At 45.4% G+C, this 27,833-nt stretch overlaps 1 protein-coding gene across 2 annotated transcripts in view; it reads right to left on the bottom strand.

Annotated features, from left to right (window-relative positions):
- Xrcc5 (X-ray repair cross complementing 5) overlaps positions 1 to 27,833 on the bottom strand; it is a 58,759-nt gene that overhangs the window by 19,919 nt on the left and 11,007 nt on the right. For both annotated transcript variants that reach the window (XM_028870090.2, XM_037210298.1), the window contains exons 6-12: positions 25,939 to 26,124; positions 20,581 to 20,695; positions 19,334 to 19,472; positions 13,968 to 14,080; positions 7,704 to 7,766; positions 2,643 to 2,780; positions 1,668 to 1,758 (exon numbers count right to left, since the gene is read on the bottom strand). In XM_028870090.2, coding sequence (XP_028725923.2) covers positions 1,668 to 1,758; positions 2,643 to 2,780; positions 7,704 to 7,766; positions 13,968 to 14,080; positions 19,334 to 19,472; positions 20,581 to 20,695; positions 25,939 to 26,124 — 845 coding nt within the window. The remainder of the gene's footprint in view (positions 1 to 1,667; positions 1,759 to 2,642; positions 2,781 to 7,703; positions 7,767 to 13,967; positions 14,081 to 19,333; positions 19,473 to 20,580; positions 20,696 to 25,938; positions 26,125 to 27,833) is intronic.

The following is a 27,833-nucleotide window of genomic DNA, read 5'->3' on the forward strand; positions in this document are numbered from 1 at the left end:
AGAGACATGACAGTTTCTCCATGACGTCTCACTTAATCCCTAGCAAGTGCCCTTCAATAAAAATCTACCAAGTCAATACAAATGGCACCGCCCAGAGCTACGGGAACGAGAAGCCAAGTCTTCCCTGGAGAGCTCTGACTCTCCCACCACGTGCTCGCCTTTCACTCTGCTGGTTCACACGGTTCACAAGGCCATCCAACTAAAGTCCTGTTTCTGACGTCAATCACGGGCCGGAGGTGGAGAGGCAGCCGTTTCAAACAGCACCTTATGCCTCCGTTCCCTGCTCCTTACATGTCACGCGATGACATTTCTGTCTGCCTGGGTCTGAACTTCCACGGGCGGCTTCCACCATCGCCATCATAAATGATGAGTGCAGGGTCCACCCAGGAGCTCTTGCTTGCACAAGGGAACATTCAGTGCACCCCACCTGCTACACCGCCAGCTAGCCTCTGCTACAGCACTCTGCTGTTATAAACTGCTTCCTAAACGTCGCCTTGGGAAAGCTGCCAATGGCTGTAGAAAAGCCATTAAGTCACAGGAAATGGACCAGCTGATCAAAAGATGTCTAACTTTTAGATTCAGGCTGATTTCTAAGATAACTTCTCAGCAAGTCTGGAAGGAGGGCCGGGTGCAGCTCCGTGGTCAGATTGACTGCTAGGATGCATGAGGCCCTCAGTTCACTCCCCAACGCTTCCTGACTTAACAAGTCATCAAGAGACAATCGACAGCACACAACAACCTCCCTTACATTCAGGTCACACACACACACACACACACACACACACACACACACACACACACACGGCTCCACCACGAGAGAAAGAGACCCAGCTCTAGAGAAAAGGACGCTAGCCCCAGGGACCCGTTTGATGTCCTGGTCTTTTGTATAGCACACTGATCCCAAAGGGCCTCACCCTAGGAACGCACAGGGAGAACCCCATTTTCAAAGTCGCTTCACCGTTCCTTAACCCTGCCGTGACTAGATAATACAGTCAGCTTGTAACCTGAAGCGTCCACCATCGTCTGTTGTATTTCTTGAACGCTCTCTCCTAAAGCCTCTATCATTATCCACTGCTGTTTATTTTTTCGGCCTGTGTGTGTGTGTGTGTGTGTGTGTGTGTGTGTGTGTGTGTGTTGGGGGCGGGGGTTGCATTCTACCCACAGCTACACAAACAGTGAGCTGCCCGGAAGACAGCGCTGAAAACTTCGAGAATCCCTCTGAACATCTGCAGCCAGCTGTAACTACTGGAAGCTCGCAACAAGCCACAGTGAGAATGGAACTGCGGCCATAAACTACAAAAGAAGAGCAAAGCGGAAGCAGCGCCCCGAACACCCCACTGTCGCAGGACACGGACGCACGCGAATGAACTCGCTTCAGCAAGAGCAAGCTTCCTGCTCACCACTGGAGAACAGACATCCAACAAGCTGCTCTTCGGATGCACGCCGAAAGTCAGAAGGGAGAGGCAGCCAGTTGGCAGGGTGAGGAGAACCTGTTCCCTATCAGAACACCTGCTGAACCATGCTCATCGATTAGTGCGAGTGTGTGATTAGAATCCAACTACCTCACCCCGTGAAGTCCTGGGCCCGTCAACAGCTGCAGCCAGGTGATTTCCCAAGAGCCGGTCTGCGGGAAGAGCCATTAGTGAGCTAAGTGGAAATGAACTCACCTGTGGGAGTGCATTTCTTATTGTTTTTCAGAGATGAAAACATGTATTGCCGCAAGTCTTCCATGAAAGGCAGCTGCACATAAACTAAACACTAATGAGAGAAAGGAGATAAAAAGCAGAAACCATCCGATTAATGGAGCCACACAGACGTGATCCCAGCTGCTGGGGAGAGGCACAGCAGAAATATTTCAAAACTCAGCCTAAATCTGACAAATGTGAAGTCGAGTATTTTGACTCTTACTAAGAACTTCACAATTACAAGCAGTATGAGAGATACCAGACACAAAAGAGATGCCTCAAAGGTAGGATGCTGGATAACTGTAACACAGGACCAAGCAGAACGAACGGGGAAGCCTGGACGGCAGGACGTCTGACTGGGAAGTCCATCTCCACCGTCTCTTACAGTCCTGCCACACGGAGTTCTGTGAGGAACGGGAACAAAGCGATCCTGACCTGTACTTTAAATAGGAAAGCCTCAAACAGACTGGACTTCACTCGGCTCACAATATAACCACATCCACAGCCTTTATTCGTGGTCCTGATCAGCTAAACTGGAGGTGATTTCTCTTCCCACATGGCTCCGAAAAGGCCAAGAGGATGAAAACTCGGAGAAAGCCTGGTGTCACCTTTACTGGTTTAATAAAAAGTCCCTTAAATACTTTCATGAGTCACGTTGTTTTCTAACTGAAAACCTGGTCACAGATCAGCAATCCCAACATTCTCTGGGAGTTTGCAAGAAATTCAGAAAATGAGTCCCACTCAGAACTAGAATACGTATTTTAACAAGATCCCAGAGCAGTGCTTAGAATAAAGGGACAGAGGGAAACGAAATAGCCCAGGGGATGAAGAATAGCCTAGCAGGGGTGAAGCCCTGGGTGGGACGGGATGGATCCCCAAGACTGCAAAAAAAAGGATTTTTTTAAAAAGGAAAGGTGGAAAGGGGCAGGGAAGGCTGAAAAGACCTGCAGGTTTTACCTCATAGGTATCCTTAATATGAGGGAAGGCTACGCCGACCTGAGGATTAGCTCTCCTGTCATATGCATACCGAACGATGGCGACCATGTTTAACTCGTCCAAAGCATGAATCAGGGAAGAGAGAGCAACAGTGGCCGCCTGTAAGAGAGATGTGTGTGTCAGCACAGGTCCAGCGTGTGAGAGTTCCACACAAACAGCACATCCTGGGCACATACACGGGGTCTCTGCGTTCTTCCTGGTTCAGGCATCTTTTCAAGGATATACAGCTCAGGGGGAGAGCACCTGCTGAGCATGTGCAAAACCCTGGGCTGCATCTGTACACCACAAAGCATGGCAACCCTCTCACCACACAAAGCATGTGCAAAACCCTGGGCTGCATCTGCACCACCCACAAAGCATGTGCAAAACCCTGGGCTGCATCTGCACCACCCACAAAGCATGTGCAAAACCCTGGGCTGCATCTGCACCACCAACAAGCATGCAAAATCTGCACACAAAAGCATGTGAAATCTGGTGTCTGCACACAAGCACGAAGTGTCTCAGAATCGACACAGGACACTTCGTGTGCCTCTTTTAGACCTTATTAACTAGATCCCCACTACCATGACCTCCTTTTCTCTGAGTTTAAGCCCACACTCTAAATTCAGGACTCAGCCTTCCTAAACAAAATCTCTGTCTCTCTCTCTCTCTTTTCCTCAAAACCTTCTCAATTACATATGCTTAGAACATGATTATTCTTTGATTCCATTCAGCTATGCTTTCTACTTTCTTAATGAAACTACCCTCCAGAGTCCATGACTTCTACCTGCCAAATCTCTGGTTGGTGGACTCACCGTAGCTTCCTGCCTGGCCCCTGGCCCCCTTTCTCCACACTCTTGACTTCAGAAGTGACAGGGTCCTCTAATTATTCTGTGCGGGCCACTGCTCCCCAAGATCTTTTCTTCTTCCAACTAGTTCTTTGTTTTTTTTTTTTTTTTTTGGTTTTTTTTTTTTTTTTTTTTTTTTTTTTGAGACAGGGTTTCTCTGTGTAGCTTTGTGCCTTTCCTGGATCTCGCTCTGTAGACCAGGCTGGTGCCTTATATTTAAGGCAACTTTTATAGCACAGTTTGTACATCGGTTCACATCGAGAGCCAACTAGTTCTTAAAGTCCACTTTCAGTCTTTCTTTCCTCTTCTCGTTCTAAAACTCAATTTAGGGATAATTTCATCCAGTCCCATGAGTTGAAGAGTCAAAATAATCTTTCAAACTCTTCTAAGGGGTTGGGGATACAGTTCAGTGAGTAAAGAGTGCTTGTCCTTATTGACTTAAGATCTAAAGTCCAATCTTCGGCATCTGAGCTCGAATCTCCAGCATCCACATAAAAATCCAGACACAGCTGTGTGTGCTTGTAACCCTAGCATTGACTGACTAGCAAGCCCAGCCCAGCCATCCAGCCTGGCCAAAATGGCAAGTTTCTAGCCTCGCAAGAGACCCTGTCTCAACCATGGAAATAAGGAAATATGGAGAGAAAGGCACCCACCCAGTATCTTTTCCTGGCTTCTGCACCTGGGTACACAAATAAATCCTCTGGCATGACCAGGCACAGACTGCTGGTGGACACCCCATCTTACCAGACTCATTACTGCCCTTCTCCTGTGCCCCCTGCTTCCCCAACAGCACCCCCGACTCAACCAAACTATGGCCTCAAAGTCAAAGGTGACAATCCCACCTTCCTCGTCCCCCAACTCGCCCTCTCCACTGTCTCTCAAGCCCATCACTGCCTCTTCCGGTCGGAGCAGACCATGTCAGTCCCTCCCACCGACCTCTAACAGTTCTCTCCAGCCTCTCGGAGCTGATCAATGAGCAGGGCTAGGGGCTTCCCCTAGGGCGTCTGCTCATGTAATTTCTTTCTGGCTACAACCCCACCACGTCTTCTAACCCACCTCAGATCTGTCTTCCAAATTCCCCAACACTGTGCACTTTTGCTGTATCACAGCTAACCTGTATCAAAGTTAGCTATGTGTATCCCATCCCTTCATGAAAACCTATAGCCTCAATATCTTGCCATCAAAATTGTCTACAGATTTCAAAAGAGATAAATCTCCCTTGTTTCAAGGAATACTTACATTAAGCCTATTCTCTGCTAGGTTCCAAGGCCTTGTCATAGAACTAAGAGCACTTCCTGACTTTATTGAGCAAATGTGTTCTTTATTAGTGGAAATGAGACATACAGCAAATACAACATGTATGTTCTAATACTAAATCTCATAAAAGAGGGCCAGAAAAGCAGAGTCTAGGGAAGAGACTATTTCTAATTTGCTTGAAATCTGAATTTGTGTGTCTTTGACAGGACCAATCAGGATATTCAATGTAAAGGATGGTGGGCTGATGATTATCTTCTAAATTACATCAACACTAATCCTGCCTTTAATTCCTCTCCCCTTCTCTTCTACACACAGTGCAAATCAGCACATAAATGTGTACAATCTCTACACACACACACACACACACACACACACACACACACACACACAATTATAAGCAAATAACCAAAGGAGAAAATGTAAGGAGTTATTCACAGAATATTGTAATTGAAAAACAGTAATATTCACCTACTTTAACAACCCCCTACGACGCACATGACTGGTACTACTGGAGACTGCTCACAAACTTCCAGAGATGGGTGGGCATCTGACTACCTCACGAGAAAGCAATCCATCTGGAGTTAGTCATCTTGGATGACAGAATGATTCATTGGGAGCAGAACTCCCCACCTGTTGGTCGCAGTTCGCTTCTCTGGTATGAAGCACAGATTAATTTCTACTTCACATGATCCCTCTCAAAATGTATGAAGACTGCTATTACATCTGTCATGGCCCTCCCACTCCCCGCCTACCCACACAAGTCCGCTGCATGCAGTTTTTCCTGGAGTTCTCACACAGCATACTTCCCTGCTCTCCCTGTCTCGCATGCTCCAGCTAGATAACATCAGTTTTGACTACCACATAGAAAACTGACAGACACCAAAGAGCCATTAGGAAATGAAGATGTCTTTTCTTAAAAAACTTCAAAAGTGGCTGAGTGGTGGTGGCGCACGCCTTTAATCCCAGCACTGGGGAGGCAGAGACAGGTGGATCTCTGTGAGTTCGAGGCCAGCCTGGACTACCAAGTGAGTTCCGGGAAAGGTGCAAAACTACACAGAGAAACCCTGTCTCGAAAAACCAAAAAAAAGAAAAAAAAAAAACTTCAAAGTGGCCGGGTGGTGGTACACACGCCTTTCATCCCAGCACTTGGGAGGCAGAGGCAGGAGGATCTCTGTGAGTTTGAGGCCAGCCTGATCTGCAGAGCAAGTTCCAGGACAGGCTCTAAAGCTACACAGAGAAACCCTGCCTTTAAAAAAAAAAACAAAAACAAAAACCTTCAAAGTGACCCCATAATATATAAAAATGCATTATATAAAATTGAGTCATATCTGTCACAATCCACAAAAATAGAAATTGAAGGCCTATGGGAAAGAAAAAAAACCCAGGTCACCAATATCTGGCCCAAATTATCTCAAGGAACCAATCGGAGACAGCCTACCCTACCTCTAGATCTACCTGTACTTAGTAATGACTGCACAACAGTCAGCTGTAACCTTGGGGTTAGCCTTACCTACCCACTTCCACAGAGCGTCAGTCAGGGTTTACCGACTCCCTAGAGCACCGAAATGCCAATGAGCTCTTTCACAATAACTGTGCAGCTTCCCTGGTCCTAATAAAACCCCCGAACCCTCCTCTGCTCTTCAAGCACACCGGCTCCCAGGCCCGTGTACGTGTGCCCTAGTGCAGCCCGGTCCTTATTCCAAACACACGCTGCTTCGTTAGAAACTTGTCCCTATGGTTACACTTGACTCTGACAACAGAAATTAGTCACTTATATGACAAATCTGAGTTGCAGTTCACGTGCCCAAACATAGCTCTGCAACAGAACATTTTCGAATGGTTCTCATGAAGTAGTCAGAATTCCCTTTGTGGAAAAGGAAAACAAGGGGGGATTAAATCCACAGCTGAAGTTTTAAAGTCATGGTTTAACAATACATGCCAGACCAGAGCAGCACAATTTCTAAGAAGGCTTGACTCAGGAGAAAACCATGACCTAGAATTCTCAAATGTGAAGTCATCTGTGTGTTGTAAGGAACTCACCCCCACTCTGTAAAGTGGAAGCCAAGCATCTTCTCTTAATTGTAACCATTCTCAGACAACAATCACATGATCGCCTACTAGGTGAGCAGCAGGCCACATTCCAGAGGTGGGGAGAAAAAGAGATCACCATACTCCCACCCAAAATGAATCTTCTACATTAAATTCATGATTTTCTAATGCAAATACTTTCGGATTTTAGAAGCCTGCTTACTGTCTTAAACACATTCTGTATTGGGATTTTCTAGCTAAGGCCAACACACCAACGAAATACTGAGTTCTGATTTAATAGTTCAGAAAGAAAATAGGTACAGAGTGAGGTGTGAGTGTAAGATGTGAAAGACAAGATTGTCAGCCAGGAAGAGACCAGCCTGCCAACAGAGAATCTCGGGGAACACTGGGGAAGAGGGAAAGAGTCTACAGGTCAGGACCACTCTCCAGGTCCACACACCAGCACTAAACGCTCAGTGTTCATGAGAGACAAGTGTCAACCTGACCTAACTCTCCTGGACACCTGACATGAATTCCTACACCTAAGTCAAACGGTTCAAAGGTTACTGCTGTGCAAGACTATATCCTTGGGTCTTCTGCTCAAGCTAAAACAAACTCATTTATCATTTCTCCCTTTTCAGAGTTAAAGGTTGGTGATTTTTTTCACTGCATTTAAAACACAAAGGCAGGCCATGTGTGGTGGTATATGCCTTTAATCATAGCATCTAGGAGGCAGAGGCAAACTGATTTCTGAGTTCAAGGTCAGCATGGTCTAAAAAGTGAAGGCCCAGGATAGCCAGAACTACACAGAGAATCCCTGTCTCAAAAGGGGGGGGGCATAAACAACCCACTTCCCTAAAATGACAGCTCAATTTTATAGTACTGTCTCAAACTTCCACACCCAACTCACCTCATCATCTTTTGCTGCAAAGACCTTTAGAACTTGATATCCCATAAAGAATCTTCTATGGACCTACAAGGGAAGGAAAAAAAAATGGTTTTGAAGCAGAATGAGAAATATCTACAGCTGTAAGGTCACACATTGCTAAAACTGTCTGCTCAAAATGTTCTTACTGATAAACAGCAAGAGTGACTAGAAACAATTTAGTTCTTGAACCTCGACTCAATGAGCACCCAGTGCATGCCCTGTATCATTCTATAACTGTACACTAAAACAGAGCAGCGAACAGGATATACCCAGGTCCTTCAGAAGCCTAGATAGATGCAGAATGAAATCCAATGCTGCATTATATATAGTCTGACATTATATGGTGTCCTTAGAACAGAGGGAACTGGGCTTGCTCATGAGGGTTTCAGAAGATGTATGCAAAAACGGAAACCTCAGCCAAGATTTGGAGAGTAGGAACTAACCAAAAGAAAAGTCTGAGGGTTGGAGAGACAGCTCAGCAGCTAAGAGCACTTGCTGCTCTCACAAAGGGCACCAGGCATGCACATGATGCGCATACGTACATGCAGGAAAACACTTGTACACATAAAAACGAATACATTTTGGAAAATCAAAAGTAAAACAAGGTGTTTACACTAGATCCTGGGCAGACATATCAGTGACCAGCAATCTAGAGCGACAGGTACACAGTGCATGTTCATGGTGCGGCTCTTACAGGAGTGGAGTACACAGTGCCTGTTCACGGGTGCGGCTCTTACAGGAGTGGAGTACACAGTGCCTGTTCACGGGTGCGGCTCTTACAGCAGTGGAACAGTGCAAGGTAAGGGGAATTAGAGACTAACGAAGACTGTCTCATAGGGCCTCCAGAATAAAGTCCTCAGGCGCGGTGACAAGCCCCTGATGAACTGCAAGGACACCAAAGCAAAGAGCCAATGCTCAGCAGGCCAGAGGCAGGGAAACCAGTTAAACAAAATGTACTGCCGCTCCTTGCCACTCCTGAAAGGCAATCAGGGTCACAGAACCCTACAAATACCTGACTAGAAAATGAATGTTCAAGTTCCTGAAATCACAACCCCAACACCCATCTACCAAGATCAGCTGTCTGCGTAGCTGCAGCCTGGGGCTTATTTGGAATAAAGTGTCCTGTGCTGTCCCGGGCAACACTTCTCATCTGCCTCTTCCTGCACCCTTTCCTCTGAAGCTGAGAAACTAGGAGCACTTTACCGTAACCGCGGCTCAAGAACACTAAGCTCCAGAGGTATGAGGTCAAATAACCCTACAGTTCCACACAGCATATCCACAGAGATTTATTTACCCTGTTAGAATTTATAACAGTCGTTGATTTATTTTAAAAAAAAAAAAATAGCTAATAAGGGTGCTGGAGAGATGGCTCAGCGGTTAAGAGCACACAGTGTTCTTGCCAAGTCCCTGAGTTTGGTTCCCAGCCCTCAGGTCAGGTGACTCACAACCACCTATAACTCCAGCTCCAGAGGATCCAACACCTCTGGGCTCCACAGGCACCTACACTCACATACACATACCTACACACAGGTGCACACATGCTGTTTGCTTTTGCCCTTTTGCTTTCTGGGGGGCCCACTACCCAGCAAATAAATCACACATGGAGGCTTATTCTTAATTATGAATGCCCGGCCTTAGCTTGGCTTGTTTCTTGCCAGTTTTTCTTAATGAGTTTTCCCATCTGTCTTTTGCCTCTGGGCTCTTACCTTTCTCTATTTCTGTATACCCTTCTTTCTTACTCTGTTGCTGGTTATATAGCTGGGTGGCTGGCCCCTGATCTCCTCCTCCTCTTATTCCTAGATCTCTTTCTAATTATTCTCTGTGCCTACCAGCCCCACCTATCCTTTCTCCTGCCTTGCCATTGCCTGTTCAGTTCCTTATTAGACCATCAGGTGTTTTAGACAGGCACAGTAACACAGCTTCATAGAGTTAAACCATTGCAACATAAACAAAAGTAACACACCTTAAAATAATATTCTACTACATACACACATACACATAATTAAAAATAAAAACAAATCCTTTTACGTTTATTTATATTTTATGTGCACTGGTTATTGCCTGCATGTTTGTCAATGAGAGGGTGCCAATCCCTGGAACAGGAGTTACAGACACTTGTGAGCCACCATGTGGGTGCTGGGAACTGAACCCAGGTCCTCTGGAAGAGCTGACAGTGCTCTTACCTGCTGAGCCATCTCGTCAGCCACATGAAAACAAATCTTTATGAAATAGCTAATGCTATCTTTTCCTAATGCACCTAAATGACTTCTTCAAAGAACAGCAAGGAATTTGGAGGGAAGCTAACAGCTAAATTCTTGCAATTATATACCCAGAACACCTAACAACTTAGGAAAAGAACTGAAAAACTGCTTGTTATTTTAAAGTAAAAACAGTAAAACACACACACACACACACACACACACACACACTCAGTGGTAGTGTGCTGGCTAGCAAACAATCAGTCACTATCCACACACAAAACTATTTCACACCAATTCATTCCAGAAATGATATTCTGTCAACATTCCAGCGAAGACAGTGTGATTTTAAGATAACTGATAACTGCTAGTCTGCTAAAAGGGGCAGATCTGTATTTTTTTCATATTCCGCATGGAAAACACTATGTTTAACACCTTGTGTCCTTTGGTTAAGATAATACATAAAAGCAGATACGTGCAGTGGGCTAGTCAAAACCATGCTAACCATATGGTGAGAGTGCCACTGAATAATGGCACAGACTGGGCTGGAGGGATGGTGCAGCAGTAAAGAGCACTGGCTGCTCTTCCAGAGGACCTGGGTTCAATTCCCAGCACCCACATGGTGGCTCAAGACTGTCTGTAACTCCAGTTCCAGGGGATCTGACACACCCTCACACAGACACACACGCAGGCGAGACACCAGTGCACATAAAAAAATGCATAAATAACGGCTCAGACTTTGGAGTCTCAAAATCCATGTCGACTCCCATTTCCATGTAAGATCTTAAACTAGTTACATCATGGGACTCATCTGCAATGTCCTAATCTTTAAAAAATGCGAAGCACAGCACATGCCTGAGAGGCTAATAATAACTGAAGGAGAACTTTTATCAAATGCTTACATGTTGGAACACTGTAATTATTCACTGAACGGTAGTTATAATATTTTCAGGATACTTGTTTGAGATGGGACATTAAAACAAAGTTGAGCGTGGCCCTGGATGGCTGCTGGGTAAAGAGACCAAACATCATGTCTAAGCCTGTCAAGCCTGCCATCGTCCTGTCTCAGGAGACCTGCGGGACCCTTCTCTCACTTCGGGGAGCAGGGGGATTCTTCTCTTTGAGATGGACAATCTTTCTTAGGTCTTTATTCAAGTCTGAACTTGAATAAAAGTATTTCCTCCTTCAAAAGCAAAATCAATAAAATAAAATTGATTTAGAAGTTAAAAAAAAAAAAATTGATCCAGAAAGCATTTCAAGTTTTTAGAAGTAAAATCTGAAGTTAATAAAAGTATCTCAAAAAGGAACGTGTGTATTTTTTTTTTCTCTCTCTCTTCCTCTGCTCTGTTGTTAATTTAGCTAAAACAGGTCCTCACTTCCAGCCTGGCAGACGTGATTTCAATATTTGCAGTTGTGAATTATACTAGGTGTTTGGGGTAGTGCTTGTATGTCTAGACATAGGCACAGAGGGCAGTTTCAGTCAGATGTGGTGATGCACATCTTTAATCCCAGCAACTGGAAAGCAAAAGCAGACACATCTCTGTGAGTTCGAGGCCAGCCTAGTCTACATAATAAGTTGCAGGCCAGCCAGGAATACATTGTGAAACCTGTATCAGAAATGGGAGAGGAGGGCTGGAGAGATGGCTCAGCAGTTAAGAATTCTGATTGCTCTTCCAGAGGACTCAGGTTCAATTCCCAGGCAACTCACTAACTACATGGCAACTCACTAACTCCAGTTCCAGTGACCTTGCGCCCTCTTCTGGCGAGTACAGGCATTGCATGCTCGTGGTACACAGATGTACATACAAGCAAGCATTCATGCACATTAAAATAAAAAATAAAAATAGATCTTTTATTAAAGATAGGAGACAATTTCTACAAATTGGTGTAAATAAGGATAGTTTCGCTCAAAATTAATAAGCATTGCCACTAATAATCACAAATTTGAACTTTATATACTTTGCAATGTAAATAATTTTACTTTAAAGAAATTTTAGGGCCTCTACATTTCCAAAATATAGTTATTCTCACTTAGTACCTCTCATTTCAGTACATTCTTGGAGTTGTTTGCTTTGGTGTTTTGAGGCAGGGTTTCTCTGTGTAGCCCTGGCTGCCCTGGAACTTGCTCTGTGGACCAGGCTGGCCTCGAACCCACGAGATCCACCTGCCGAAGCCTCTTGAGTGCTGGAATTACAGGCATGCGGTACCACACCTGACTTATTCTTAGAGATTTTAAGTAAGTTTGCCCACTTTTTGGCTTATGAGGATTTATTCTGTTTGCTTTTTAAAGACTGTGTGTGTGTGTGTGTGTGTGTGTGTGTGTGTGTGTGTGTGTAGAATATATGGCATGGATGTGCAGATGCTCCTGGACACCAGAAGAGGGTGTCAGACACCCTTGAACTGGAATAACAGGCACCCGTGAGCCACTCGATGACATGGCCCTGGGAACCAAATTCTGGTCCTGGGGCAGAGCTGCTCATGTTCTTAACTACTGAGCCATGTCTCCAGGCCTTGGCTTGCGGGTTTTGAAAGAACTCAGGAAAGTAGGGAATGTCACTGGATTAACCTAACACGGAAAGTGCATAAGGCTGCGTGCTAGGGCAACACAAACGACTCCTAATCCAGACGACTGGATGGTGTTTCTTTTCATTGTAATCCCCACGAGGTCTCCATCAAAAATCTCTCCATCCCTAGGGACTTAAGGAGAAATACGCATCAAAAGTTAATAGTTGCCGGGCAGTGGTGGCTCATGCCTTTAATCTCAGCACTGGGGAGGCTGAGGCAGGTGGATCTCTGAGTTTGGGGCCAGCCTGGTCTACAGAGTGAGTTCTAGGGCAGCAAGGGTGACACAGAGAAACCCTGTCTTGAAAATTTAAAAAAAAAAAAAATAATATTTAAATGTATTAGCTATGATTCATCATTTTTCAGTCTACCCCAAGAAGAGTGACCCTAAGGACTCTGGGAATCTCTGAACAACGCTTTCCTAGGAGAGTATGTGGGATCCCATGGTAAGCTGCTACACTTCCATTGTGTCTACTTCATGCATCTGCACTTGGGTACCTAAAAGTCACGTGACTTACAGACAAGGTGCCCATCCTAAAACCCTGCACCAGAAATTGAGGAGAAAGGTGCCCAACATAAATCAATGGCATTCTGGACTGGAGAGATGGAGTGGCTAAGAACACATCCCTCCCTCCCAGAGGACCTGTTTGACCCCCAACATCCACGTCAAGGGGTTCACAACTGCCTGTAACTCCAGCTCCGGGGGGGACCTGACCCTCCGCCCTCCTTGAGTACCTGCATATGCCCACACACAGCCACACAGACACACACATAATAAACAGTAATTTTTTAATATATTAAAATAAATAAATGAATTATATTGTAGGATTTACTTGACATTCAAAGTCTAGCGCTCTCTTTCTCTCTCTCTCTCTCTCTCTCTCTCTCTCCACACACACACACACACACACACACACACACACACACGCATCAGTTTGATTAAGTCACACAACTGCAAAAGACTAGGTGGTGAGGAAGTGGCTAGTGAATGTGGTCTTCAGATTTATGTCGAGTCTCTACATCTTGGTTTTTCTTTTCAAATATCAAAGACAATGAGCTGGGGAGATAAGCTGAACAGCAAGCACAAAGACAGGAGTTCAATCCCCAGAACCCACCGTTTAAAAAAGCCTGGTGTGGTGGCAAGTGCCTGTAACCCCGGCACTGGTGAGGTAGAGACAGGTAGACCCTGGGGGCTCCCTGGTGGCCGGCCAAGCCAACTTGACAAGTTCCAGGGCAGTGTGAGACCCTATTCCAAAAAAACTCCCTGGGCAGCACCCGAGGAATGAACGCCTGAGGTCGGCCTCTCACGTGGACATGTGCTCCACACACAAAATTAAAAAAGAAAAAAAAAAAAAGAATGGCAACACTCATCCCCAAACTACATTTTCGAAGACTTAACGGGAAATAAGTATGAACTGTAAATAAAATCACCAATCAAAAGCTCAAGGCATGCATTCTGTTCACAACTGCAGAGTAAGTGCTGTACCTGAGAAGATCTACAAAATCCCAGAACAGAGAAGCACTTCCCCTCCGATTTATATTTCATTTGTTCCTCATCCACTTTAGAAAAGGGAACTATATCGCTTCCGTAGCGGAACCCTGGAGAACGAGAGCAGAACATCTGTTAGGCATACGGGGCCTGAAATAAGCTCTGTGCATACATCAACAATACACGCGCTCCAGAGCCAGTCTCCGTCTTCCAGTCCCTGGAATCAAATCATTGCCCCCTGTGATCGACAGGGAGAAAGCAGAGGCAGGAACCAGCCACATACGCCATAGACGGATGATTAAAATCTAATTACGATTTCAGAGTAGCGTCTTCTGCAGTCTAGTTACCTTAACGATTACTCAGCCCAGAAGAAAGACTGTGGCCAACACAGCACATTAGCTATCCTCCGAAGACAGCCGTGCTGACTACAGTACAAGCATGAGCTGTACACATAAGCAAAGCACATTTACTCAGAAACCCAGAGAGCCACACAGAAAATGGCCCATCGGAAATCTCCAGAACAAAATGTCCAAAACCACATGCTGGAGACAGACAAACCTTCAGCCATCCGACGGAAGCCAAAACGCTACTTAAAAGCATCCAATTGGCAAGTTCTATACTTTTGTATGTTTGAATTTATTTTATTACTGGAATTTGGTTGGTACTTATTTTCAATGTCTTAGGTTGGATATATACGGACTCATATGTTCCCCAAGCCCACAAGTGAAAAGTGTGACTGCAAGAGCGACCATCAAAACCCAAGAACTCAACAGCAGGAGTCCAGGGGCAGATTCTGTGATCCAGTGTCTATTTGTTCCCGATAGACTGCTGGGGTCACATATTTAATGAAAAAAAAAAAAAATTCTATTTTCATGCGTGTCTTTTTTAAAAAGATGACAACAAATTCAAAAATTTCAATATAAAAGACAACAGGGAAACATATGACACATGGTCCAGAGTGGTAGGCTCTAAACCAAACATTTTTCCCTTGGTTTCCCAATCACTTGTGTGCAGGTATGCACACCTGTGTGCATATGTGTGTGTTCACCTGAGTGTGTGTAGAGATCAGCGCATCAACTTCCCACGTCTTCCTCTATCATCCTCTGCCTTACTTTTGGAGGGGGTTTCTAACTAAGCCAGGAGCTCTCCATTTCAGCAATTCCAGCAGGGCTGACGGGCCAGCCAGCCCCTGGGACCCACCTGCCTCCACCTCTCCAGCACTAGGGTCACGGGTGCACACTGCCATGCTGGCTTTTGTTGTTGTTGGGGGTTTTTGTCGTTGTTGTGTGTCTTTTTGAGAGTAGCTCTGGCTGTCCTGGAGCTCACTCTGTAGCCCAGGCTGGCCTCCAACTCAGAGATCCACCTGCCTCTGCCTCCCGAGTGCTGGGATTAGAGGCGTGCGCCACCACGCCCAGCCCCACGCCTGGTTGTTTTGTGGGTGCTGGGGATCCTTGAACAGCAAGTACTTCCCCAAGTCATCTCCCAGACCCTGAACCAAGTATTTTTCTCACTTTTTCTTGTCCTCGATCGTTTTCTTATTTGAATTAACAGTATCTTAAAAGTGTTTATTAAAACTGCCTGTGTTTTCTAGTTCTTCTACTTAAAGCGCAGACGACGTTTCTAGAAGACAGGGAATGCGGAACAGACGCTAACATATGACCATATTCTTTGGCTCACATGTGTCTGCTAGTTTCTCTGGGTAAGAAAGGGGACAACCCACGTACTAGCAAGTAGACAATGGAGGACAAAGGAAAGTTGTGGGGCGTTTACCCACCAACCCCACAGCTTCCCAGAGTTTTCTTGAGTGCGAGCAGCAGGAAATATAATAGAGATATAGCGGAGAATCTTGCGGAGATAAACAGATAGAAAATAAAGGATAGCCTCGAGAGGCCTGAACTATTCCAACGGGGACTGTCTGGTCAGGGTTTTTATAGAGACGCCAGGTAGAGCAAAGACTCTAGACAGCAAGTGCAGACCATCTCAGACCTCCTCAGGACCATGTCTTGATCCCTATTCACCTGCTTGCCGAACCCCAGAACGGCTCCCACAAAAATATAAAAAAAAAAAAAACCTTTTTCGCTTTTTGTCCCAGCTAATCAGAGCTTTCCTGCAACTCAAAGAACTGATCACCTCTGGTCCCTCCTCTTTCTAACCCAGCTATCACACGTATCTCCCTAATGGAACATTTCTAACCACTATAGATGTGTACAGGTCCCCTACACATCAATGGCTCCACTTGCTTTTAAAATCATGTATAAACTCTGGGTCTATCACTCAAAACCCTTTGTTGGTCCTTGTGCTGAACAATATGGCGGAACATAGCTCCAGGTTTAGTTCTGTGTGTGCACTGCCAGCTGTGGAGCTTTAAGCATGTTAATGAATACCTTTCAGCTTTGATCCTTCTGATGGCCAATCTTTTTTTGTTTTGTTTTGTTTTTTTTTTGTTTTGTTTTTTTTTTTTGATTTGGTTTGGTTTTTTGAGACAGGGTTTCTCTGTGTATTTGTGCTTTCTGATCACTTGTACCAGCTGCAAGAACTCACAATCGCCTGCTCTGCTCCGAGTGTGGATTAAGCGTGCCACAGCCTTTTGTTTGTTTTTATAGGTATATTTTTATTGACAATTTTTTAAAATCTCAATGCTTCCTTCCTTGCAAGGAAGGGGCTGCTAAGTCCTGATGTGTGCATCTGCCCACCAAGACAGAATGCCAGCAGCACAGTCACCTCCGATACACTTTATATAATATGCCTATTTTTTATATCTATTATTCTTTCATCCAAAACGTCCTCTAGAAGGCTTGTAGAAACACCTGGTAACTGGGAGATCCTAAATGCTGCTGAGCTCTGACACGATTTGACCGCAGTGGGAAACATCTGGGGAAACATGCGACATGGATGATGCTTCACCTGACTTCTGCATTCAGGCTGCTCAGCGGACGGGTCTTAGTGGAGCTGCCGTGGGGCCCTTTGAAATGACGCTCTAAGTTCATGCTCTAGGTTCACGCTCTTGGTTGACATGATTATGCTTCAGCCATGTGGGTTTAAGAATAGTGTTTCTGTTGTGGTGTGATGAGCCTCTATCTTTGATGTTTTTCTAGTTTTCTAGTTTTTTTAATGTGATGAGATTAAAGATAAGAGATTATCCATAGCACAGTGAACATGTCTTGCGTAATGCACACTGTCTTCAGATAAGCATCGAGTGGGTGCATGAAGTCTTAGGTTCTGCCAGCCTATATGTTCTCTGGCAGGGAGCTCCCCTCCAGTTACGGTGTCCCTTCTCCTGCCTTGGACCTGGGTCCTTGAGTGAGCTCCGTGTTGGCTGGCCAGCTTGTGGGTCTGCTGAAATGACGCTCTAAGTTCACGCTCTAGGTTCACGCTCTTGGTTGACATGATTATGCTTCAGCCATGTGGGTTTAAGAACTAGTGGTTTCTGTTGTGGTGTGAGATGAGCCCTCTAAATGGCCAGTCCTGGGCTTGGGGATGCTGTTTTCTAGGGACGCCCTTTTAAACCTAGGCCCTTCCCTGGGTTTCCCCTAACTGTGGAGTGAGATAATACAAGCCCACTAGAGAGAATTTACATGCACACTAGCCAAGCACAGTGGAAACCCAGGTATGGTCTCTGCTGGCTAATAGCACACACACTGTGGGCTTCCTAGATTTAAGCCAAGGTCAGGAAGTGGGTGCATGGAAGTCTTAGGTTCTGCCCAGCCCTTCATGTTCTCTGGCAGGGAGTCCCCTCCAGTTACAGGTGTCCCTTCCTCCCTCCTGGGCCTTGAGAGCCCAGGGTAGGAGTGGGGGGGTGTTACGCTCTGCTGTGAGGCTCCAGAGTGTGTGTGTTTACCACTAGGACCCAGCCCTCCTACCTGTCCAGGGTCTGCTGCAGGCACAGGCACCGGAGACTGTGGCCCTATTCTCAGTTTAGATCCATTTAGATTAGCCGTAGGGTGTGGGGAGAGGGGGAGAGACAGGGTACTGGGGTTCTGCCTGCCAGGCTTCTCACCCCGTCTGCTGACGGACGACCTTGACCATCTATTTGATGGGATTTGGAATCACCATGGAAACAGACCTCTAGATGTACCTGTGAGGAAGTTCCTGCATTGGGTTAAGGGAGGTAGGGAGACCCACCCTGACAGAGGATGGCACCATCTCACGGGTGCGGTCCAGAACTGAACAAAAGGGAGAAAATGAGCTGAGCATCAGCTTCCTGAGTGCAGATGCAACATGAGCCCAGTGGCCTCCCAATCCTGCTACCGCCCCTTCCCTGCCCAGACAGACTACTGTCCCCTCAAACCGGGAACCAGGATCAACCTTTCCTGTCTGGAGCTGCTTGGTCAAGCGTCTCATCGCAGCGATAAGTAGCTACGACGGCCTTGTGTGTAAAACAGAAATGGCAGGAATGTCTGCTTCACTGGGCTGTGACAATTCGGAGAGAAAACACAGGCTGCCACTTAAGACACACCAGGCCGCTCTGAGCCCGGCCTGTGCCTCGCTCATGCTTCTCCCGCCAAGAGCCAGTCCTGACACCAGGACAGACGGGTTAGCTAATGATGGGGTCCTGATTCCAGCTCAACTACACTTCTAAAACTCATGTCCTGTGCTACACCTGCTAAATTCAAACAAGTAACAGAAATCGTAATGCATTAATCACGTTGTGTATATCATTCTATCTACTACCAGCTTCAAACTATCCCACCCCCTCATACAGTTAGATACACACAGTAAGACATAGTGCCATACGTGACACTTTTTTCCAGGACTGGGAAATTAAAACGATATTAAGTAGTGCACAGCCTGATAATAAGTTGATGTAAGCAGCCGGCTGCCACCTTAAGCATCATTTGGCATATGAGGATTTGAGCTCTTAAACATACAGATCGTCTCAGCTAGTTGCCAAGGGCTCTGGATAAAGATGTCATCTGAACACGCTATTTAAGCCAAATGGGTGGGGCACGTCTAGCACAACTTTAAAGAGCCTGGTGGGCATAAGCCAGGACAACAACCACAAACACTGCTTGTCCCCTAACTGAGCATATCTGGTAGGGTATACAACCTGAAACTGACGCTGGGAAGAGTAAGGGGAAGCTGCCTTGTTCCCTTTGTATAAGCATCCTCCCAGCTAGTGGATCTGCATGTGAAAACAAAGCCAAGGCCTAAGTCCTGTCACTCGACACAGTTAAATTCGGAAGGATCGAATACACAGTTCTTCCCTGGGAGCCATCTTGCCCAAGAGCCCCCTGACCCACAGGACCCGGTATCTGACTGCTGCCCCAGCTGCACCAGCTGCAGGGGAAGAGCCCGCCTCAGCTACCTCCCATCACCTTGAAGACAATCTTCTTGGGCCAAAGTGCAGGTGCTTGTTAGCATACCCTGAATAGTGTCCTCTTTGGAAACTTCCGTTTCGTCGTCATCATTTAAGCAATAAACGGTTTCTTTTTGTATATCTTCCTTCTTTAGGGTTCTTGCATCCACAGCTACCCAAGTCTTCTTAACTCTCTCCTGTACAATCTATTTTCAAATGATAGGGAGAGGAACAATAAGGAGAGACAGGACAGTGACTGACAGAAAATGAAAATCCAGCATACTCTCTAACGATTATTCTAGCTACACAGTGTTTAGCCTCTTCTTTCCTATTATGTAAAATTTAGTTTGTTTCAAAGGGGACTACCTTGTAACTGTCTCTATATTCCCTTTTTCTCCTTTTGTAATCTTTAGGCACATACTGATTTCTTAATACACACATACTTTCTATAGAAAACCCTCAAATTGCCTAAGGAAGGGGGACCATAATTTTACCGCAGTCAGAAAGAAAGGAAGAGTCAAAAGGGGAAACTGAGAAACTGACAGAGCATATTCTCACCCCCACTCACACTCCTGTGACCTTGACAGAAACCAAAATAACTCAAAATTACCTCCATGCTTCTCATGATGTGTTTGGGAATTAAGTTCTTAAACATACAAAAATATGTCTGTATATTTATTTCTCAGATTAAATTATATTTTTAGTAGACATGTAAAGAGGGGGAGAAGACAGAGACGCTCCTACAGGAGCATAGCTCAGATTCCTACTCAGACTGGAATTTAAATAATCACCAAAGGCAATTCACTGTTGAAAGTGAGCTCTGACGTGCAAATGCAGATGAGTAAGGACACAAAACCTGACACTAACAAGGCAACATCTTTGACAGCCTGGAGATGCTGTTACTACTGGATCGCTCATAACCGCATTAGGTATGACCACGTCTCCAAAGCTCTACACATAACTCTGGGGTATTATCAACACCCTTGCTGTGACATACAGTGACAGGTTGATCCATCATACTTTCTTTCTCCTAAAAGAAGGACAAAGGCCTGAGTTCCTGGCTAACAAACAATTATCAACTCAGCAAAAGGGAAAGAAAGAGGAGGGAAGGAAGCCATTGTATAAACAGTTCTTAAAACTCCTCGTGTGCCTCTTAGATGAAAAGCTAAACAGAGACGAAACCAACAGGGAGAGCAGCCACAGAGGCAGGAATTACACACTGACTAACTCACACATGAATTGTCAGCGTCTTACATAAGCGGATTTATCCGCCTGGTAACAGTGCTTTAAAAAAAATACGTATTTACTACCTACCGATTTATAGGCTACAATCTTTATAGACAAATTGGGGCTGATGGTCAGTTGGCAGGGCCAGGGCATGGAGCGCCTCTCAATCTTCTTAAAGACACACAGCTGCCGTAGACTCTCACTTAATAAAAGAAAGCACACAGTGAAAGACGACGCAGTGTTCTGATGTTCATTTGGACGAGATGGTTTACTTAGTTCACTGGAATGAGAAGGGAGCTGTTGGTGATTATAAAGAGAGAAATGGCGGTGGGCGCCAGGAAAAATGGCACCGGTGGTGGGAACGGAGCCAGGGACAGCAGCGAGCCAGGACAGCGAGCCGGCTTGGGGGGCGGCAGAGCTCCAATCGCTTGCCTGAGAGGAGGAAAGGAACTGCCTCCCCTCGTCTAGTCAGTCACTTCTCTCAACTCCACCAGTGCCTCTCGACGTCTATCCAGAACCAAGCACACCTTCGAGGACAGGAGAAAGGCACATTCACCACGAGTGGGCACGCAATGGAAGGCCCTCGCCAACTCCAGAAAACAAGGGACAGCGGGGTAAGAGCCCCGGCCCCAGGGTGTCAAAGGGCACCTGGCCAGCATCACTGCTCCCGATTCATTATTTAGTGCCACTTCCCCTAGACAAAAGACATGGCGTTTTCTATGTGCACAACAGAGAGCCTACCCAGGGGATAAAGGGATCAGCAGTCTGCTTGGTCTTTATGGAAAGTAGATAACTGTACAGTTTTTTAATGGTGAGAAGGGCTGGGAGAAGACAAATGTAACGTAGAGCGATGCTTCATTTAAACAAAGGTGAAATTCAAGTCTGGTTTTATCTGCCCCCTAATCAAACACAACAGAAGACTGTAAGAGGTGGGATTTGTGGTATTCACTAAGATAAAGAGCAAAGGAATTGCGGTCTAATACATGCAAAGTGTACAATCCAGTCCCTATGACTGATGTGCATGGTATAGATGAAAGAAGAATCTCTAAGCGGTGAAAACTATCTTACGTCACCCACCGAGTTAGAGACAGAGAGACCTCAACAGACCCCAGTCCTCAGAACCATGTGACAACAGGCGGAGCTGTTCCGCCTGAACTGCTTCCGAAGTTCACAGTACCCCAAAGCCAACTTTGGGTTTGTGAAGAATAACTATGCCTGCACCAGATCTAACTTATCTCACGAAACATTACTAGTCCATCCAAGATATCAGGAGGCATGGATTCTGGACCAAGGATTCTTTTTAATTTTTTATATAAAAATAATTTCCCACAGCCAGTGCTCTTTTCCTCAAGCCCTTATTCCTTCCAATTAAAACTTCTGCCTGAAAGCTCCCTCTCTGGTCTTGGTTTTTATTTCTATAATGCCCGGGACAAAGACCATAGATGTTCAGTATCAGAAAAACTGAATTGGAAAAGCCCTCTTAACCACAAGTAACTTAAATCAGAATAGTCCCTGTATCTGAATAACCAAGTTCTGATCTATAGAGAAGACCCAAACCTCAAGTAGTTTAAAACACTAAGACATGCATAGTCGGTGATTTATATGCAGCGGATTTATACTGGCTCATAATAGGTTAGCTAAAGCATGTCTTCCCATAGCTCAGAGAGAAACAACACATGTGCACACAGTGTGACAAGAACACATATTTTGTCAAGATATTTCATTTTATAGGATTCCTCACTAATTCCTTTGGTGACCCCTTGGGAAATTTCACTCCAATTTATGGATAATTTTGAGGGTTTCCATATTTACAAAATCATGATGCATTTCTCAACTACAGATCTCTAGAAATTCTTTTTTTTTTTTTTTTTTTTTTTTTTTTTTTTTTCGAGACAGGGTTTCTCTGTGTAGCTTTGTGCTTTCTGAACTCACTTGGTAGCCAGACTGGCTCGAACTCACAGAGATCCGCCTGCCTCTGCCTCCCGAGTGCTGGGATTAAAGGCGTGCGCCACCACCGCCCAGCAATTCTTAAAAATTGTAGCTGAGAATAAACAACAGATGTAGACTGTTGCTGACCTCCTTCAATTGAGAACTCTGCTTCCACTCCTGAATGCCATGTACCTACAGATGAATGGAATTAGATCCTAAACAAAGGCAGCATTATTCCTGAGATTCTGAGTCCACACAAGCCAGACTACTTGGCAAACTATTATATGGCCCCCTTTGCCAAGTTTGACTCCTCAAACACATGACAGTGGATACAATATAAACCTTCCCAGACTCTCTGCTCAAAATAAGTGTGTATCCAACTCGAACCAAGAACAAGACAGATAACAGAGATGGTCTCTTCCTATGGTGAAATGTGATTTTATTTGTATGTTAATAAATAAAGTTGCCTGGGGATCAGAGCTAAGAGCAAGCCATAGCAGAAGCCGGGCAGTGGTAGCACACACCCTTAATCCCCGATCACATGGCAGGCAGATTCTGTGTGTTCAAGGACACAGCCAGCATGGTGACACATGCCTTTAATCTCAGTACCAACCATAGAGACCTGGAGGTCTGTATAGACAGGCAGTGACGAGGAAGTCATGTGGTTGGGTTTAGAACCAATGAGAAGGCAGAACAGAAAGGCAATAAAAAGACAGGACACAGGAAGTAGGTCTCTCTCTCAGGGGAAGGACAGCAGTGAGTGGTAAGGTAAGGTGGTCTTAGCTCTTGGCTACTGCTCTGATCTCTGGTCTTTAACTCTGTATTTGGCTCTGTTTCTTATTTAATAAAACCATTTAGAATTACATCTACATCTCCCACAGTATCTATGGATAGATGAAAAAAACAGTGTCCTTTATTGTTACATGATACTTCAGGGATTTCATTCCTAAAAAAAAATTTTTTTCCCTTCATGACAACAACATCGTAATAACACTGGCTATGAATTCGTTACATTTTGAGCTTGCGCTTTGGGTGTTTTGGCTGTTTATACATATGAGAGGGGTTTTGCTTTTTATTTGTTGTAACAGGACTTAGTCAAACTAATAATCCAAAGCAGCAGTTCTCAACCCGTGGGTCGAGACACCTTTGGGCTCAAACAACCCTTTCACAGGGGGCACATATCAGACATCCTACATATCAGATATTTCCATTACAGTTCATAACAGTAGCAAAATTACAGTTATGAAATAGCAACAAAATAATGTGATGGTGGGGGGGGTCACCTCAACATGAGGAACTGTAATAAAGGGTCACAGCATTAGGAAGGTTGAGAACACTGGCCTAAAGTTAGAAGAAAAAAAAAAGCCTCAAATCAAAAAGTGTATTATACCCTCCCGTGATGCTCTCTAAAATTAGTATCAAAAAGTAAAGGGGCACTGACGGTCTCAGACATGACACCATTTTTCATAATTAAAAATGGTTCTTGCTGGTACAGCCACTGTGGAAATTAGTGGAGAATAAGAACTCTACAGCTATACCACTACACTCGACACACTCTACACACTACCACGAGATACTTGCACATCCACGTTTATTGCTGTTTTATTCACAACAGTAAGGAGAGGAAGCAGCCTAGATGTCCATCAACTTATGAATGGGTAACGAAAATGTGGCGCACATACACAATAGGATCTTATTCAGCTTTAAAGAGAAAGGAAATTATAAAATCTGCAACAAATTGAAAAATATATTAAGTGAGATAACCCAGGCTCTGAAAGATAAATAATACATATTCTCTCATACATGGATCCTGGCTTCTAATTTTTTTATATGTGTATTTATGTAGAAAATGAGTTTACAGAGGCTGGGAAACTAGAATGGCCCATGAGAGGGGAGAAAAAGAGGCCTGAATTCATTCTCTCTCTCTCTCTCTCTCTCTCTCTCTCTCTCTCTCTCTCTCTCTCTCTCTGTGTGTGTGTGTGTGTGTGTGTGTGTGTGTGTGTGTGTGTGTGTGTGTAACAGAACACGAATGTGGAGGTGGAAAGAGCATTACTAGAGGTGGAAGTGTTAGGTGGAGGTGGGTGTCCAGGAGACGGGACAGTCAGTCCAGACTAAGGATGCATGAAACAGACAGAGGCTGAAGAGACGCCGCCCCCGGGATTAAGAACGCTGGCTGCTCTGGAGAGACCCTGCTTCCATCCCCAGCACCCACATGGTGGCTCACAACCAAATGTAACTCCAGTTCCAGGGGATCAACGCCTTCTGCTGATTTATATGGGCAATGGGCATGCCTGTGGACCCACACATACACGTAGACAAAACACTCATACAAATAAAGTAAAAAAAAAAAAAAAAAAAAATCCTTCTAAGGCATAAGGAAACCTTCTGCTCTGTAAGCCAATTAAAAGACAGAACTTTAGCCAGGCGGTGGTGGCGCATGCCTTTAATCCCAGCACTCGAGGCAAGACAGCGATCTCTGTGAGTTCGAGCAGCCTGGACTACAAGTGAGTCCAGAAAGCGAAAGCTACACAGAGAAACCCTATCTCGGAAAAAAAAAAAAAAAAAAGACAGAACTTTAAAGAGTTTGAGCAGGGAGGTCCAGGTCTCCTGTGTGGGTGATAAAATTGTCCAAGAAGTCACAGGTTACTAGTGAAAATCCTAGGGGCAGGTTACCTCCCTATGAATTATTGGTGAGCGAAACCCCTGAGATCCCCGGGACAGCAGGACTATGGCCACTGCTCTTGGTTGTACAACAGAACTGTGTTGTAAGACTTGCAGGAGGCACCGTGGGCTTTGGTTGCAGAACACAGAGAAAGCAAGCCAGTGGTGAGTGCGAAACGTGTGCCCTTCTGTCCAGCTTGCCCAGGGGTGAAGGTGCTATGCAGACCGCTGGAGAGAACAGTCATCAACGGAGTCACTCAGTCCACTCTGGACACTCGGTACTGTGATGCTGACCTGACAGACCCGCTTGTGTGTGTGTGAGAGAGAGAGAGAGAGAGAGAGAGAGAGAGAGAGAGAGAAGTAGAAAGGAGATGCAGGGAGAAGGAGGGACCAGCAGGAGACGCAGGACAAAAGAGGGTAACGGGGGTGAGTGTGACCAAAAACACACGGACCTGAATGAAACAGACACAATGAAAACAAAACAGTCAATGTATACTAACGAAAGAACTTAAAGATAACAATGGGTTTTGTGAATGTATGAAAAGAGTGGTCCAAGAACTGAGCCCCAAGCTTGGAATAAAGGTGAAATCCAGCACTCCATCTCTAAGGCATCTCTATACTCCCAAAGTCAGTGACGTGTCTGGAAATAGATGAGAACCCGGTGCAAACCATACAAAGTAATAAAAGGGAGATTAGGGTGAGCTTGTGACTTCTTTGATAAAATTCAGAACACTTATTAAAAAATGAGCGCTAGGTCGGGAATGACTCGGGAAAAGAAAAGCATTCGGAAGACCTCTGATCAAAGAAATCCATGTGGGAAGGCGAAGACCTGCCGCCCACGCTTCCAGGTCCTACCTGAAGGAATAGATTTCTTCCAGGCCATCTTCGCCTTCCAAAGACACCATCACCCTCTCCACCATGCGGATGCCTTCCTTCTGCTGCTCAGTAATTCCTTTTTGAGGAAAGGAGGGTCCACGGTGGTCCGAGCCGCCATCTCCTCTGTTCCCAGTCTCACGGTTCTTGCCAATTGAAAAGGGCAGACTGTCAGGAAAGATCCCGGTAAAGGAGGTGAGTTTGGGTTCCACATCTGGATTCCAACCCTGTGACTGCTACCACCTATGAGGAGGATGACCGCTGTCAGTCAGCCTTACGCAGCTCCATAATTTTATCCGTCAAGTGACGTGTATCTACCTGAGTATTACTCCAGCTTTAAAGAGCTAAAACTCCTTGGATCTGGTAAAAAAAAAAAAAAAGGGGGGGGGGGGAACTGTTTGGCACACCCAAATAACTGAAAAGGCGGGGCTTTCTGGGAGGCAGCAAAGTGGTCACTGCCGGGTCCTGAGAGTCTTTCATGGTCTCTCCACAGTTCACTCGTCTGCCTTGTATTGGTGCTCTCTCTTAGAACAGCCTCTCCACACAGCTCCACTCTGCTCTGCACCCCAAATTTCTTAGGAGAGAGGGGTCAGCAGGTGACGATCGTGATGGCGGAACCCTGACCTTATGCAAGGGACTAGAGACAGTGCCTTTTGGCCTTTGCTGTTCTTTCACTCATGTGACATTGACGGCATCTCTGGGAGGCAGACATCTCCCACCAAACACCACATCTGCCTTGGCACAGGGAGTTCAGACTTCCTTCCTCCAGGCCTTCGAGGGGGATTATCTGTTAATAAAAGACCTCACAGGCATTGCCACAGCAACAGGAATTGACTGAGACAAGCTCATGCTACCCAACTCTACTATCTACAAAGGACTCAGTACCTCACCCTCTGATTTCAAACTTAAAAGTATCAGGAATCAACAATCTGAAGGAGAGCCCTAGAAGAGCTCACCGAAGGTCACTAAAGCCAAAGGTTAAAGTTCAGGAAGAAATGCTTCCAGAGCAAGCCCCGGCAAACACTAAGCACACCAGAGTACTAGAGAGGCTACCAATGACCCCCAGGGTTCCTATGGGGATCTAATAAGAGTATGAAGCTCAGTGACAGAGTGGTTGCCCAGCATGCATGAGGTTCTGAATCCAACCCCAACACCACAAATAATCACAGTAAGAAATAAGAGGCTGTGAAACATAAAATACTTAAAAATTCAAATGCTATTGAACAAATCAAAAGCTTCCACAGGAGCTGGTCGTGGTGGTCCACACCTTTAATCCCAGCACTCGGGAGGCAGAGGCAGGTAGATCTCTGTGAGTTTGAGGCCAGCCTGGTCTATCAAGTGAGTTCCAGGACAGCCAGAGCTGTTACACAGAGAAAGTTTGTCTCGAGAAACTAAAAAAAGAAAAAAAAAAATCTTATACAGAAATCAGAATATTGCTAGACAGAAGTAGAGCCCAATTCTGTTATGTTTCTCTCTAGTTATTTGTTTGGAATGAGGCTAACTCCAGGTTGGAATTAGTAATCACAAAACATATTAATAACCAGAAGCTAGGGAGAGGACTCAGTGGTTAAGAGCACTTGTTATTCTTGCAGAGGACCCACATTTGGTTCCCAGCACCCACATGGCGGCCTACAACCATATGTAACTCTGGTTCCAGAGACCCCCATACCCTGTTCGGTCTCCACAGGCACCAGGCACACATGTGAAGTACACAACATACATGTAAACAAAACACTCAAGCCGGGCGGTGGTGGTGCACGCCTTTAATCCCAGAACTCGGGAGGCAGAGCCACTCGGATCTCTGTGAGTTCAAGGCCAGCCTGGACTACCAAGTGAGTTCCAGAAAAGGCGCAAAGCTACACAAAGAAACCCTGTCT

Source organism: Peromyscus leucopus, chromosome 13 (assembly GCF_004664715.2).
Source record: "Peromyscus leucopus breed LL Stock chromosome 13, UCI_PerLeu_2.1, whole genome shotgun sequence".
Lineage (NCBI taxonomy): Eukaryota > Metazoa > Chordata > Mammalia > Rodentia > Cricetidae > Peromyscus > Peromyscus leucopus.